General features: G+C 45.7%; 1 protein-coding gene across 2 annotated transcripts; it reads left to right on the top strand.

Annotated features, from left to right (window-relative positions):
• The first annotated feature begins 3,968 nt into the window (after positions 1-3,968).
• Positions 3,969-7,819, top strand: snai1b (snail family zinc finger 1b). 2 transcript variants are annotated; one of them, XM_014134685.2, is made up of 3 exons: positions 3,969-4,324; positions 5,451-5,972; positions 6,466-7,819. In XM_014134685.2, exons 1-3 carry the CDS (start codon positions 4,249-4,251, stop codon positions 6,645-6,647), a joined length of 780 nt encoding a protein of 259 aa, XP_013990160.1. In that variant the 5' UTR covers positions 3,969-4,248; the 3' UTR covers positions 6,648-7,819. The 2 variants fall into 2 exon arrangements, with proteins under 2 accessions (XP_013990160.1, XP_013990159.1); XM_014134684.2 differs by having other exon boundaries at positions 3,973-4,324; positions 5,448-5,972.
• Positions 7,820-13,860: the final 6,041 nt, after the last annotated feature.

The raw sequence follows: 13,860 nt of genomic DNA, 5'->3' as shown, positions 1-13,860 counted from the left end.
GGGAAACTGTTGAGTGTGGAAAAACCCAGCAGCGTTGCAGTTCTTGACACATTCAAACCGGTGCGCCTGGCACCTACTACCATACCTCGTTTTAAATGTGCCTTGCCCATTCACCCTCTGAATGGCACACATACACAATGTATTTCTCAATTGTCTCAAGGCTTGGAAATCTTTCTTTAACCTGGATCCTCCCCTTCATCTACACTGATTTAAGTGGATTTAACAGGTAACATCAATAAGGGAGAATAGCTTTCACCTGGATTCACCTGTTCAGTCTATGTCATGGAAAGAGCAGGTGTTCCTAATGTTTTGTATACTCAATATGTCTGTCTGTCATGCCAGCTCTGCATATTACATTGTAACAGAAAATGAGTGGACATTTTAATTGAAAACCCTGATCTCATTGTGCCCTCTCTAAGATCCCAATGTAGGTACCCTATTTGACTTATTCATGGCAAACGTTAGTAATAAGATCCAATCCGTGGAGCATACACCATTTTTCTCCATACATCCTGAACTTTTAAACACAATGGTGCCCACTGCCATCAGTCAGGCATCCACTGCAACAAAAAGGCCTGACCGTGGATGTTCATAATGATTGGTCATGTATTTAGTGTTTTTGTGTCTTGTACAGGGAGAAGGCACATCAGGAGTAGCTCTCTCTGTTTCCTCTCTATCCCTCTGTTTCTCATTCGTTCCCTATCTACACTGAACAAGAATATAAACACAACACGTAAAGTCTTGGTCCCATGTTTCATGAGCTGAAATAAAAAAGCATATTTCTCTCAAATTTGGTGCACAAATGTGTTTATATCCCTGTTAGTGAGCAATTCTCCTTTTCCAAGGTAATCCATCCACCTGACAGGTGTGACATATCAAAAAGCTGATTAAACAGCATGATCGTTACACAGGTGCACCTTGTGCTGGGGACAATAAAAGGCCACTTTAAAAATGTGCAGTTTTACAACACAATGCCACAGATGTCTTACATTTCAAGGGAGCGTGCAATTGGCATGCTGACTACAGGAATGTCCATAAGCTGCCTCCAACGTCGTTTTAGAGAATTTGGCAGTACGTCCAACTGGCCTCACAACCGCAGACCACGTGTAACCATGCCATTTCTGTCTGTAATAAAGTAAATTTGTGGGGAAAAACTAATTCTGATTGGCTGGACCTGGCTCACCAATGGGTGGGCCTGGCTTCCAAGTGGGTGGGCCTATGCCCTCCCAGGCCCACCCATGGCTGCACCCCTGCCAAGTCATGTGAAATCCATAGATCCATAGCCTAATTTATTTATTTAAATTGAATGATTTCCTTATATGAACTGTAACTAAGTAAAATTGTTGAAATTGTTGCATGTGGCGTTGATAGAGAAGAGAAGCTGAAGAGAGTCTGAAGAGAGCCTGAAGAGAGGATGATGAGGCTGAAGAGAGTCTGAAGAGAGCCTGAAGAGGCTAGAGAGGCTGAAGAGAGGATGAAGAGAGGCTGAAGAGAGGCTGAAGAGTGGATGAAGAGAGGATGAAGAGGCTGAAGAGAGGCTGAAGAGGCTAAAGAGAGGATGAAGAGAGGCTGAAGAGAGACTGAAGAGGCGGAAGAGAGTCTGGTGAGAGGCTGAAGAGAGGATGAAGAGTGGATGAAGAGTGGATGAAGAGGCTAAAGAGACGCTGAAGAGAGTCTGAAGAGGCTAAAGAGAGGCTGATGAGGCTGAAGAGAAGCTGAAGAGGCTAAAGAGAGGATGAAGAGAGGATGATGAGGCTGAAGAGAGGATGAAGAGGCTAAAGAGAGGCTGAAGAGTGGATGAAGAGAGGCTGATAACCCCCTCAGGCCACAAGTGGAAGACATCTGTTCTTAACTGAGAGCATTTCACATTTAACCTGCTCCCTCTATGTCACCAGGTCAATGTCACCAGGACAACACAACACAGTATTCTGCACATGTGACAAATACAATAACATTTTATTTGATTTAGCAAATAAGTTACCTGCTAATGATGTTAGAGTAAAGACAACAATATAGGCTACCATAAGGATACAGTCCTAAATGATAAAGACCTAAATGTAAAGGATATACTCCTAAAAGCAAGACAGTAGAAAGCAAGACCCCTCCCCCACCACCACATAGGCTACACACACAAAGACACACAAAAACACACACTGTAGGCCTACAAAGCACCCAAAAGCTCCACCTGAAAACAAACGACAAAAAACAAGTGACCTAAAGTACACTTGATTGACACAAAAGCGCAGCTTCTGTGTGGCACACTTTGGATAATAGTACCTTCACATATGTACCTACTATGGTCGTATTTGAATGATGTATAGTTCTACTACTTTCTTGTATGTCTACGCGATTAGCTTTTAGTTTTTACAGCGGCCTTGCCCCCATGACCCCCAGTCTGCACGGCGTCGGTGTGAACGAGCGCGCTAACGACGTGTGAACCATCAGGCATGCTGTTGCGGTGACATTCCTGGGTTCCAGAACAATGGCGTCTATAGACAGGTGTACACCCCTCACCCCTTCACTCGGCGCAAGATGGCATATGCCATTTGGCCCCCCTTTCGTTATGTTAAACAGGGACACTCACGCCTAATGGACAGGGCGACTGGCACCTCAACACCACCAGTTATCTGGTTCTATCCGGCCTAGGTAGCTGTGGATGTTTAACCTACTAACTAACAAGGCCTAAACTACATTGAATTACAGGCCTAATTTTATTTCTATGTTTAACTGTTTCCTTGAACAGTTTTTTTTTACAAAGTTCGACTTACTTAGGCAACACCCTGACACAAACCAATTAAATATATGGCACACAGAAGTGTCAAACAGTGTCTCTGTGTGTAACCTCTTCTGGGGGTTGACACGGTCAGTGAATTTCATGGCACCATGGGCACTTTAGCGAGGTTTTACGGCGTCATATTGTTCCTGTCGGTTCGGTTAATTTCCCTCCCGGTCCCACTGCGAACACATGCGAGAGAACAGCTCCTCTTTTCATGCAAGTCGGGTGGTTTCCCGCAGAGCTCCTGCAGTGGAGAGCATGAATGAAGAGCACGCTTCCTTGTGTGGAAAGAGGAGAACGGTGCGCTTGTCTGCAGCGCGTTAATACAACTGTCTCCTTGCCTCTGTGTGCGTAAATGCTGCCATTGTTCGTGGATAATTCAGGGAGGTTGGAGTCCATTTTTAACCAAAGCACAGTTGACATGGCATAGGCTATAACACACAGCCCCATACCCTCTTAACGGCTCCGTAAAAACACGCAGTTGTGCAGAATTGACGATATAAAAAGTTGGCCTACATCTGAATTGTTGTTAAACTAATAGTTGCTGATAAGGTGTTCAGTGACACACATTATAGTTTCAGTGGCCGTGTTGCTTTGTTCCAACAGAGGACGCTCCAGCTTCAGTTGGGAGCAATTATCTGAGGAACAGCGTTTATTCTAGGCCTATTTCCATTAGGCAGGCTACATGGAATGTCACCTGAGAGCGTTCAACAAACTCTTGTGGGTTTATAAACGGTGTTTTGAAGATAAAATTCTGATTCAATTAGGCCTGTCTATTGTTTTTAAATAAATACAATATGCTAAGGGTTATTAGCGATTTAAAAAAGGAAAGAAATAGGAAATAGTGTATGCATTCTATAATCCTGTTTTAAACGTAATTTCTACTAAATATTTTTTTCGTTTGTTGTAGCAAACCGAATTAGTCATAATCAGTGGTCTTGCGCACCAGTGCAGACAGGTGACAACAGGACAATTAAGTATTTGCATAATCTTCTTCGGAATGCGCTTCGCCTGCAATCAATTAGCAATTTTGGATTGTAATGTGAATAGATTCTGGTCTGCAAGCCAAGCGCGTCCATCATCGATCGGGCACCTGCAGTCAGCAAGGATCCTAGTGGCGCGTATTTTGGGGCGGGTGTGTCTTGAGGCGGGGATATCCTTGCCCACCCCCTCTCCCCCCTCAGCTGCTATATCAGGGGGCAGACTCCCTGCTCCAACTTATCTTTTATCTGGTGGTCGATTGTATCATCCTTTTATCAACAACTGCGCCTCTTTGGAAACAAGAAAGTATCTTTGGACTTTTGGAGTGGACAGATTCTGTGTGCTGCATTGAGTGGTGCATAGTGAGGTGTCTTGGAACGCTGTGATTCAATTCCTTCCCTGAGAGGTTTGGGAGACGGGCACCACCCTGCAAGGAAAGAGCAGAAGTCATTCTTCATCTGCAAAAACAGAAATATTCCAGGCGTGCAAAGATGCCTCGGTCATTTCTTGTCAAGAAGTATTTCACCAACAAGAGGCCAAATTACAGCGAGTTGGAAAGCCAGAATGGTAAATTGTTTAAATCAAAACTTCTAATTCTGCACAAAGTTGGCTATTTTTGTTAAAATGACTAAGAGAACACATGTATATTTTAATCGAGGTTAGCCTAGATTTTAAGTAGTGTAGCCTAACAGCAAGTGCACCTCATAACGGTTCGATGTCATGAATTCACCTTGGTGAGCGCGCAACCAAAAAAACAGACCGTTTTCCGTTGATACATCCTCATGAACCCGTTTAACAGTCGGGACCACGACCCCTCCAGTGTTTTGGCGATCCGGTGTCAATAAGCTGCGGACATAGCGTTGCTGCAACCTGGACTCAGGAATAGATGTAACATAGTAAAAGTAAATCCGGGACACTTCAAATAGTATGTTAGGTGGACGTCATCATCCATTTCGTATGTATGTTACGAATTTGCTAAATGTATGATAATGTAATGAATTCCAATTTGTTGTTGCCAACATTAGCGTTACTAACGTTAGCTAGGTGGCTAACATTAGCTAGGTTTAAGGTTAGGTTAAAAAGGGTTAGGGGAAAGGTTAACTAACATGCTAAGTAGTTGCAAAGTACTAAGTAGTTGCTTCCACCACAACCGACCAACCTACTTTCGTTTTTGCCTTAAGTAACCTTCTGTCTTTTGTAACCATACCAAACTTAACATATTATATTTTATTTGAGTTTCCCGGATTTCCATTTACAATGTTAAGTCTGGTCTATGAGATGAGGCTGGCTTAATAGGCCTATTTGGTGAGGAGCCAGAGAGGCAGATGGACAATAATGGCTAGTGTGTGAATACGGTTGTGTCAACCTTGGCACCTAGTGTGTAACAAGGTGCACAAGGCGCTTAACAGGAAAGGGTTCACATTTTTTATTGGTGCATTTAAGTGTGTGTGTGTGTGTGTGTGTGTGTAAGAGTTGTGGCCCATCTCTTTGCGGCAAGTGCCTATGGTGACTTGGGAAGTTAGCTAATCGAGTCATTTGGCTGGAACAGGGCTGCGTTGAACACTGAGTTTGACTGTAACAAGACACTGAGAAGGAAAACAAGTTACCTGTGTAATTAGATTTAACTGACTCTTTCTCACCCCCTCCAGCTCTCTCTAAACATTTATAACATCTCCCCCCTCTCTCTCAGCAGTCATCCCAGAGAGCTATCCTCTTGCTGAGCTCCCGATGAGGGACAACAGCTCTGTGCTGACCTACTACCCCACCGCCCTGCTCTTCAACATGGACGCCCTCCCTGCACCTCTCTCCCCTGTGTCCCCTGTCTCCCTCACGGATCCTCTGGACCTCAGCAGCTCCCCCTCCAGCAGCAGTGGGGAGGATGAGGAGGAGGCAGGGCGCACATCGGACCCCCCCAGCCCTGTACCCCCCCACCACATCTACCACTGCCTCCACTGCAGCAAGACCTATAGCAGCCCCTCAGGCCTCTCCAGGCACCAGCTCACCCACTGCCCCAGGGGCAGCGAGATCAGCTCCATACCCAGCCAGGCCTTGCCTCGACCAGCCTTCCACTGCAAAAACTGCCCAAAGGAGTACACCAGCCTGGGGGCTCTGAAGATGCACATCCGCTCACACACCCTGCCCTGCGTCTGCACCACCTGTGGAAAGGCCTTCTCCAGACCCTGGCTGCTCAGAGGACACATCCGCACACACACTGGTGAGTCTTACCCTCTACATTCTTATGGCACTGGGATTGTTATAGGGGTCCTTATTACGCTGTTGGATAGTTGTACACATTGTAATTACATAGTAATAACCCTTATTTATTTCACTATTTTTATTGTTTCACTCACTTCTCTTGGACCTGCACTGTTGGCGCTTAAGAATTTCACTGTACCCTGCAATTACATCTGCGACCCTGTGCATGTGACTAATAAACCAATTTTTATGTGGGGGCCTGGTAGGTTGACATTTCCAGTTCAAACTGGTTGAAGCTTAGGGATTGGCCAGGCATTGATATGTATTAATGTCCCCTGAGGTGTAAACACATGTTATTGCTCCTGGTGACACTATCTTATCTCTGTGTTTATGCGAGGAAATAAGTCAATCAAAAGGCTTGAGTCAGCAAAGGGGATTGCACATCATTGATGTTTTGGTTACACAATCTTTATCAAGACAAGTCTCCTAACATCTGTCTCTCTCCCTTTCAGGTGAGCGCCCGTTCTCCTGCCAACACTGTAGCCGTGCATTTGCGGACCGCTCCAACCTGCGGGCCCACATGCAGACCCACTCTGAGGTGAAGAAGTACCAGTGTTGTTCCTGCTCTCGCACCTTCAGCCGCATGTCCCTGCTACACAAACACACTGCCTCTGGCTGCTGCCCTGCCTCCTAGACACACACCTAGACACACACTGACCCAGCGGCTTAGAACGTTTGGCCGACGATGCCACGGTTGTTCAGTTCCCCATAAGGGATGTTTACTGCGATACAGACTGTAAGTTGCTCTGGGTGAAAGTAGGAACCGACTGTAGTGGGTTGAAAGACCCAGGACCACAGACAATGTTTAGAGGGGGAAGGATCCCCAAACACTGTCATCCATCAATTTGGAGGGGTATTAGGCACCCCCATTGAGCAACATCGTGGCCTGAAGGACAGGGATGGGAGGGTGTTGCCTATAAGTGAACTCTTTTGAATTCTGAAGTGCCTTCCATTTGTAAAAAAAAAAACCCAAAAAAAAACCACCTAACAATTGAAAACAAGTAAATGTTTTTCATATTGTTGTTATGCATAGAGACTTGATGTTGACAGTGAGGTCAATCAAGTGTATATGTGTGTGGAGGGAGCAGCTGGACATGCAGTTAATTCCCAGCATACCCCTCGGTGCCGGCTGGTCCGGGACTGTGACCATAGTGCAGCTGCTGGCGTGTGTGTAGAAAGTGAATGTCGTCTCTCAGTCCACATACACAGCATACATGTATTGGGACAGGTGTGTGTGTGGACAGCTGTCTGTATGGGGTTCTGTGGAGGCAGGGTACTGAGAGATGTGTTAGCTCTGACATCAACAGTTGACCCTCATCTCTTCTCCCTCCTCACCTCTCATCCCCTCACCCCTTCTCCCTTATCTCCTCACCTCACCTCCTCTGCACCTTTTTCCCCGTTACACCTCCCCACCACACTCCTCACCCACATAACATTTGCCAGAACCAAGCCATTGGGATTTGTGTGCTTTGGTCACAAGTCAGTTGACCATATCAGAATGACCAAAGGTAGTCTAAGTCCTATATCCAATAGGTAACTGAACCAAAGCCATTTGAACCATCTGCACGTTGACATTTTCAAATCAAACTTTTATAAATGCCTCAAATAATTTTGAAAGATTTTATACAGATTTTTTATAAAGAGTTTGTATGTGCCATCTCTGCCAATTTGTCAGGAACATGATGCTCTATTTAAGCGACAAATAACTTTGTGATTTATCATGATGTGTTGATATGATTCCTAAACCAGCAGAGATGTTCCTTTCCACTGCTTGCCATATGTAAATAAAGCTTTGACTTAAATCTGTTCTTGGTCTGTTATTGGCAGAGGAGGTTGGTAGCACCTTAATTGGGGAGGATGGGCCGATGGTAATGACTGGTGCAGAATTAGTGGAATGGTATGAAATACATGGTTTCTATTCCTTTTCACTCCGTTCAAATATTATTTTGCAACTATAACTATACATGTATTGTACTGTTACCACACCATTTAACATTTTATTTGTCACATTGGCCCAGCGTCATCCAGGTTAGGGTTTGGCCGGGGTAGGCCGTCATTGTAAAATAAGAATTTGTTCTTAACTGACTTGCCTAGTTAAATAAAGGTTACATTTATATATATATATAAGAATACAAGGTGGAGACCTTACCGTGAAATGCTTACTTACAAGCCCTTAACCAACAATGCAGATGTAAGAACATATTTAGTAAATAAAGCAAAGTAAAAAAACAAGTTACACAATACAGGTACTTTGTACATGTAGGTAGGGGTAATAAATGTTGATATAGTATTTTAGAGGTACTCTGTACATATAGGTAGGGGTAATAAATGTCGATATAGTACTTTAGAGGTACTCTGTACATGTAGGTAGGGGTAATAAATGTTGACATAGTATTTTAGTTAGTCATTGTATATTGTGTACAGATTAGATGAGGTAATTTGTACATGTTGGTAGAGGTAATAAATGTTAATATAGTATTTTAGTTAGTCATTGTATATTGTGTACAGGTTAGTCGAGGTACTTTATACATGTAGGTAGGGGTAATAAATGTTGATATAGTACTTTAGTTAGTCATTGTATATTGTGTGCTGCTCTATCTCTGTGTCAGTGTGCTGCTCTGTCTGTGTCTCAGTCTGTGTCTCTGTCTGTATCTCTGGCTCTCTGTGTCTCAGTCTGTGTCTCTGTCTGTATCTCTGGCTCTCTGTGTCTCAGTCTGTGTCTCTGTCTGTATCTCTGGCTCTCTGTGTCTCAGTCTGTGTCTCTGTCTGTATCTCTGGCTCTCTGTGTCTCTGTCTGTGTTTCTGTCTGTTTCTGTCTCTTTGTGTTTCTGTCTATGTCTGTGTCTATGTCTCAGTCTGTGTCTATGTATCCGGCTGTGTCTCTGTATGTGTCTGTCTTTGTCTCTGTCTCTCTGTGTCTCTGTCTATGTCTCTGTCTGTGTCTCTGTCTCTGTCGATGTCTGTCTGTCTCTGTATCCGTCTGTGTCTCTGTGTCTATGTCTTTGTATCCGTCTGTGTCTCTGTCTCTGTATGTGTCTCTGTCTCTCTGTGTCTCTGTCTGTGTCTGTGTGTCTGTCTATGTCTGTATGCAGGTGTGCGTGAGAGTGCAGACATGTTTGAGTCCCTGGTGTTGAGGGATGTATGGAACACCTGCACACACCTGCCATGCTTTCAGCACAGATTACACAGGGCAGTGTGTGTTTGAGCACATACGCATGTGTGTGGCTGCTGAGCCAACAACACATGGACAACACATGTTCTGGAGGGGTGCATGAATGGACTGACTGCAGGTGGATAGAGAGAGAGAGAGAGAGAGAGAGTGCAGTTTGGATGAGGGAAAAAGAGTGAGAGGTTAAGCATTAAACACACCGAGAATCTCACTGCTGATAAACTGCCAATAGGTACTTATAACAGTGGGAGGCCGTTCCTTCTCTTGCTATAAGAAGTGGTACCTGCTGCGTGCCGACCCGGTAGCGACAAACCTGCCGTTTCTACTTGATGTTGAGCCAATCAGAGAGCACAAAACCCCACATGGGAAGCCAACAGGAGTGACAACAAAAAGGAAAAAAGAGGGCATTTCCTCCGTAAATCCATGGTTAAACGTCATGAGCCAGTCACACTTCATATGCAGTGTAGGCTATAGGATGTTAGCTAGCTAAGTAGTTCACAGACTCAATGCACACAACACTAGATTTTTCCTCCAAGCTATCTTACTACTGTAGCTACTATTGACATTATAATTAAATCACAATGGATTAGTTTCCATAAAACAGCTGCCTGTGTTAGCTGCCAAGTTACTGCAGTGTCCTTAGCTAGCTAGCTAAGTTGTTCTAGCTAGTGAATATGCTAACGTTAGCTAGCTAGCTAGCTAAACATTTGGCTATGGGCTGGCACTGGCAGTAGGGATTATGGTGAGTGAATTAAATTGTTTCTTCGACATCTTGCTAGGTAGTTCTCGAGCTGTGACCATCTTGGTAGTATCAACAAAGGTTTTTTTACAAAATAGCCACGTTAGTGCAGCTAGCTAGCTAACATTGGAATCTATACCAAAAACTAAGCCAAACACACACACATGCATTGCCAAACAAGGCTATTGCCACCTTCTGGTTTGGAGTATTTTAATAAGGCTGAGTGGCTGACGACTTCAAGGTCTTCGCTCTCTGAACACAAAAGAGACCCCCCCACACTCTGTTCAAATGTGCTAAGTACTGTCGTCAGGCAAATGTTTGACAATCCTACAGGTGTGTCTGAGTTATTGGGGTGGGAGATTAAAGAGTGAGAGACCAGCAAAGAGAGACATAATGATCTTTTGAAAACCTGTGCCTGGCTCCAACTGAGAGATAGTTGGCCCCTAGGCAGGAGGTAGCTTGAAATCAGCAGAGTTTGAGAAGCCCTCCTGACCCACATGCTACACTGTACTGCTGCAGGCTTGGATACAGCTGGACACAGCTAGACATAGCTAGGCTAAACCCCAGCAGAGCATTAACCCCCAGCTCAACTCAAGCTGCAGGCTGGAGGATAAGCCAGGCAGTCTCTGGTCCTGGCCGCTAGAGCCACAGTGTGTCTGCATTCTGCTCTACCATCACAGTGTGTCTGCATTCTGCTCTGCCATCACAGTGTGTCTGCATTCTGCTCTCCCATCACAGTGTGTCTGCATTCTGCTCTCCCATCACAGTGTGTCTGCATTCTGCTCTACCATCACAGTGTGTCTGCATTCTGCTCTACCATCACAGTGTGTCTGCATTCTGCTCTACCATCACAGTGTGTCTGCATTCTGCTGTGCCATCACAGTGTCTCTGCATTCTGCTCTGCCATCACAGTGTGTCTGCATTCTGCTCTACCATCACAGTGTGTCTGCATTCTGCTCTCCCATCACAGTGTGTCTGCATTCTGCTCTACCATCACAGTGTGTCTGCATTCTGCTCTACCATCACATAGGGTCTAACCCCAGCTATAGGGTCTAACCCCAGTTATAGGGTCTAACCCCAGCTATAGGTTCTAACCCCAGCTATAGGGTGTAACCCCAGCTATAGGGTCTAACCCCAGCTATAGGGTCTAACCCCAGCTATAGGGTCTAACCCCAGTTATAGGGTCTAACCCCAGTTATAGGGTCTAACCCCAGCCATAGGGTCTAACCCCAGCTATAGGGTCTAACCCCAGTTATAGGGTGTAACCCCAGTTATAGGGTCTAACCCCAGCCATAGGGTCTAACCCCAGCTATAGGGTCTAACCCCAGTTATAGGGTCTAACACCAGTTATAGGGTCTAACCCCAGCTATAGGGTCTAACCCCAGCTATAGGGTCGAACCCCAGCTATAGGGTCTAACCCCAGTTATAGGGTCTAACCCCAGCTATAGGGTGTAACCCCGGCTATAGGGTCTAACCCCAGTTATAGGGTCTAACCCCAGCTATAGGGTCTAACCCCAGCTATAGGGTCTAACCCCAGCTATAGGGTCTAACCCCAGCTATAGGGTCTAACCCCAGTTATAGGGTGTAACCCCAGCTATAGGGTGTAACCCCAGCTATAGGGTCTAACACCAGTTATAGGGTGTTACATCAGCTATAGGGTCTAACCCCAGCTATAGGGTCTAACCCCAGCTATAGGGTCTAACCCCAGCTATAGGGTGTAACCCCAGTTATAGGGTCTAACCCCAGTTATAGGGTCTAACCCCAGTTATAGGGTCTAACCCCAGTTATAGGGTCTAACCCCAGTTATAGGGTGTTACATCAGCTATAGGGTGTAACCCCAGTTATAGGGTCTAACCCCAGCTATAGGGTCTAACCCCAGTTATAGGGTGTTACATCAGCTATAGGGTGTAACCCCAGTTATAGGGTCTAACCCCAGCTATAGGGTCTAACCCCAGTTATAGGGTCTAACCCCAGTTATAGGGTCTAACCCCAGCTATAGGGTGTAACCCCAGCTATAGGGTGTAACCCCAGTTATAGGGTGTTACATCAGCTATAGGGTCTAACCCCAGCTATAGGGTCTAACCCCAGCTATAGGGTCTAACCCCAGTTATAGGGTCTAACCCCAGCTATCCCATGGTCTTGGTACACTCACACATATGGCCCATTTGACCCCCTTCCCTGCCTCCAGCTTTTCATACTACATCCTGGCTAAACCCCTGACTGACTACCCCTCAGCCTACGCCTGTTAACCCCTAACTAACCCCCCACACATGGGTAGGTTATGTGTGCAGTATGCCCTGCCCTCCTGACCCATACAGACCCTGACCCATACAGTCTTTCTGAGGTAACGATGTGTTTCTACCCATAGCGGGGACTGGCGATGGGGTGTGTGTGTGTTTTGGGGGGCGAGGAAGGCCACAACAGGGCCAGAAGGGGCTCAGGTTCCCTCATTTGTGTGTAATGTAAATAGAGCCACCCCACCTTGGAAAAGGATCCCAAAGTCTGATGTAGTGGATAGATGGTGTGCGTGTGTGAACATTTTATTCAGTGTTTTATAGGGTTATGGGCATGTGTGAGTGTGAGTTTGGGGGAGTTTGATGTAGTGGATCTACACAGATGGTGAGTCAGAGCGAGAGAGAGCCAGGGCAGGGGGGACTGAACTCTGCTTGATCCCCCGATGGTGTCAGGTTAGCTGGGCAGAGAGAGGAGCGTGGGTGGGTAGGTTGTATGGATGGAACTTCTGGACATGTGTACATGTGGGTGTGCATGTTTTGTTGAGTGGTAGAGGATGACGTAATGGAGTTCACTTCATTTCTTTTCAGTCGTATTGAAAATGACACTTGTCATGCCAACCAATTTGGCAGTGGGCCTAACGCGGCTCTAACTAAACATTTCACTCAACAGTCAGAGGTAATAGAACCCCCGCTGGGCTGAGTGTCTGGTGGCAACAACATCTGTCTGTCACACTCACACACGCACACACACTGGCACCCAGTGAAAATACACGCGCGTGGACGCATACACATAATTGTGCAAGTACTGACTCAAGTTTTATATTCATTTTTGTAAAAAAAAACAACGTTATTTTCTCCATCGATGAAACCTAAGCTGTGCCAGCCAGCCAGGGGGACATATTTGGGCTATTGTCTGTGTCTGTGTAGGAGGCACCCTTTTACCCTGTAGCTCTGAGGCAGTGAGATCACTGGAGATGCTGGTGTCTTTCTAAGAGTGTGTGTGTGTGTGTGTGTGTGTGTGTGTGTGTGTGTGTGTGTGTGTGTGTGTGTGTGTGTGTGTGTGTGTGTGTGTGTGTGTGTGTGTGTGTGTGTGTGTGTGTGTGTGTGTGTGTGTGTGTGTGTGTGTGTGTGTGTGTGTGTGTCTGTGTGTGTGTGTGTGTGAGAGAGATCATGTTTGTGATGTTGGTGTGTGTTTTTATGTCCGAGTCACACATGCAGCGCCTGACTAATGTGACATTCCTGAACCATTACTGACAGACACACAATGCAGAGAGTGTGTGTGTGTGGGTGTGTGTGTCAGTCTGAGAGAGAGACAGAAGGATGGATAGAGGGAGAGAAACAGAACCAGGAAACAGAGAGAAACAGAGAGAAACATCTCATTGAGATAGCTGTGTTGTGCAGTTTAGGTTAGATAATGCAGCATGTTCTGCTGACCTACTTTACACAGAGAGGGAGATGGCTTCTCTGTTTCTGTCCCCCTCTTTTAACTCTCCTGTACTGCAGTGTTTCTCTCTCTCTCTCTCTCTCTCTCTCTCTCTCTCTCTCTCTCTCTCTCTCTCTGGGACACAGGAAGTGAGCTGTCAGGCTTGCATAAACACCACCAATCCGGCAGCGCTGATAAAAAACATCTGGGTGGGGTCGCACATCAGTGTGTGTGTGTTTGTGTACATGTATGTGTATGCGTGTGTGTGTGTGTACACCTGTA

The sequence above is a fragment of the Salmo salar genome, chromosome ssa13 (genome assembly GCF_905237065.1).
Source record: "Salmo salar chromosome ssa13, Ssal_v3.1, whole genome shotgun sequence".
Lineage (NCBI taxonomy): Eukaryota > Metazoa > Chordata > Actinopteri > Salmoniformes > Salmonidae > Salmo > Salmo salar.
Note: the sequence above shows the minus strand (reverse complement) of the source record. Positions and strands in the feature narration are given on the sequence as shown.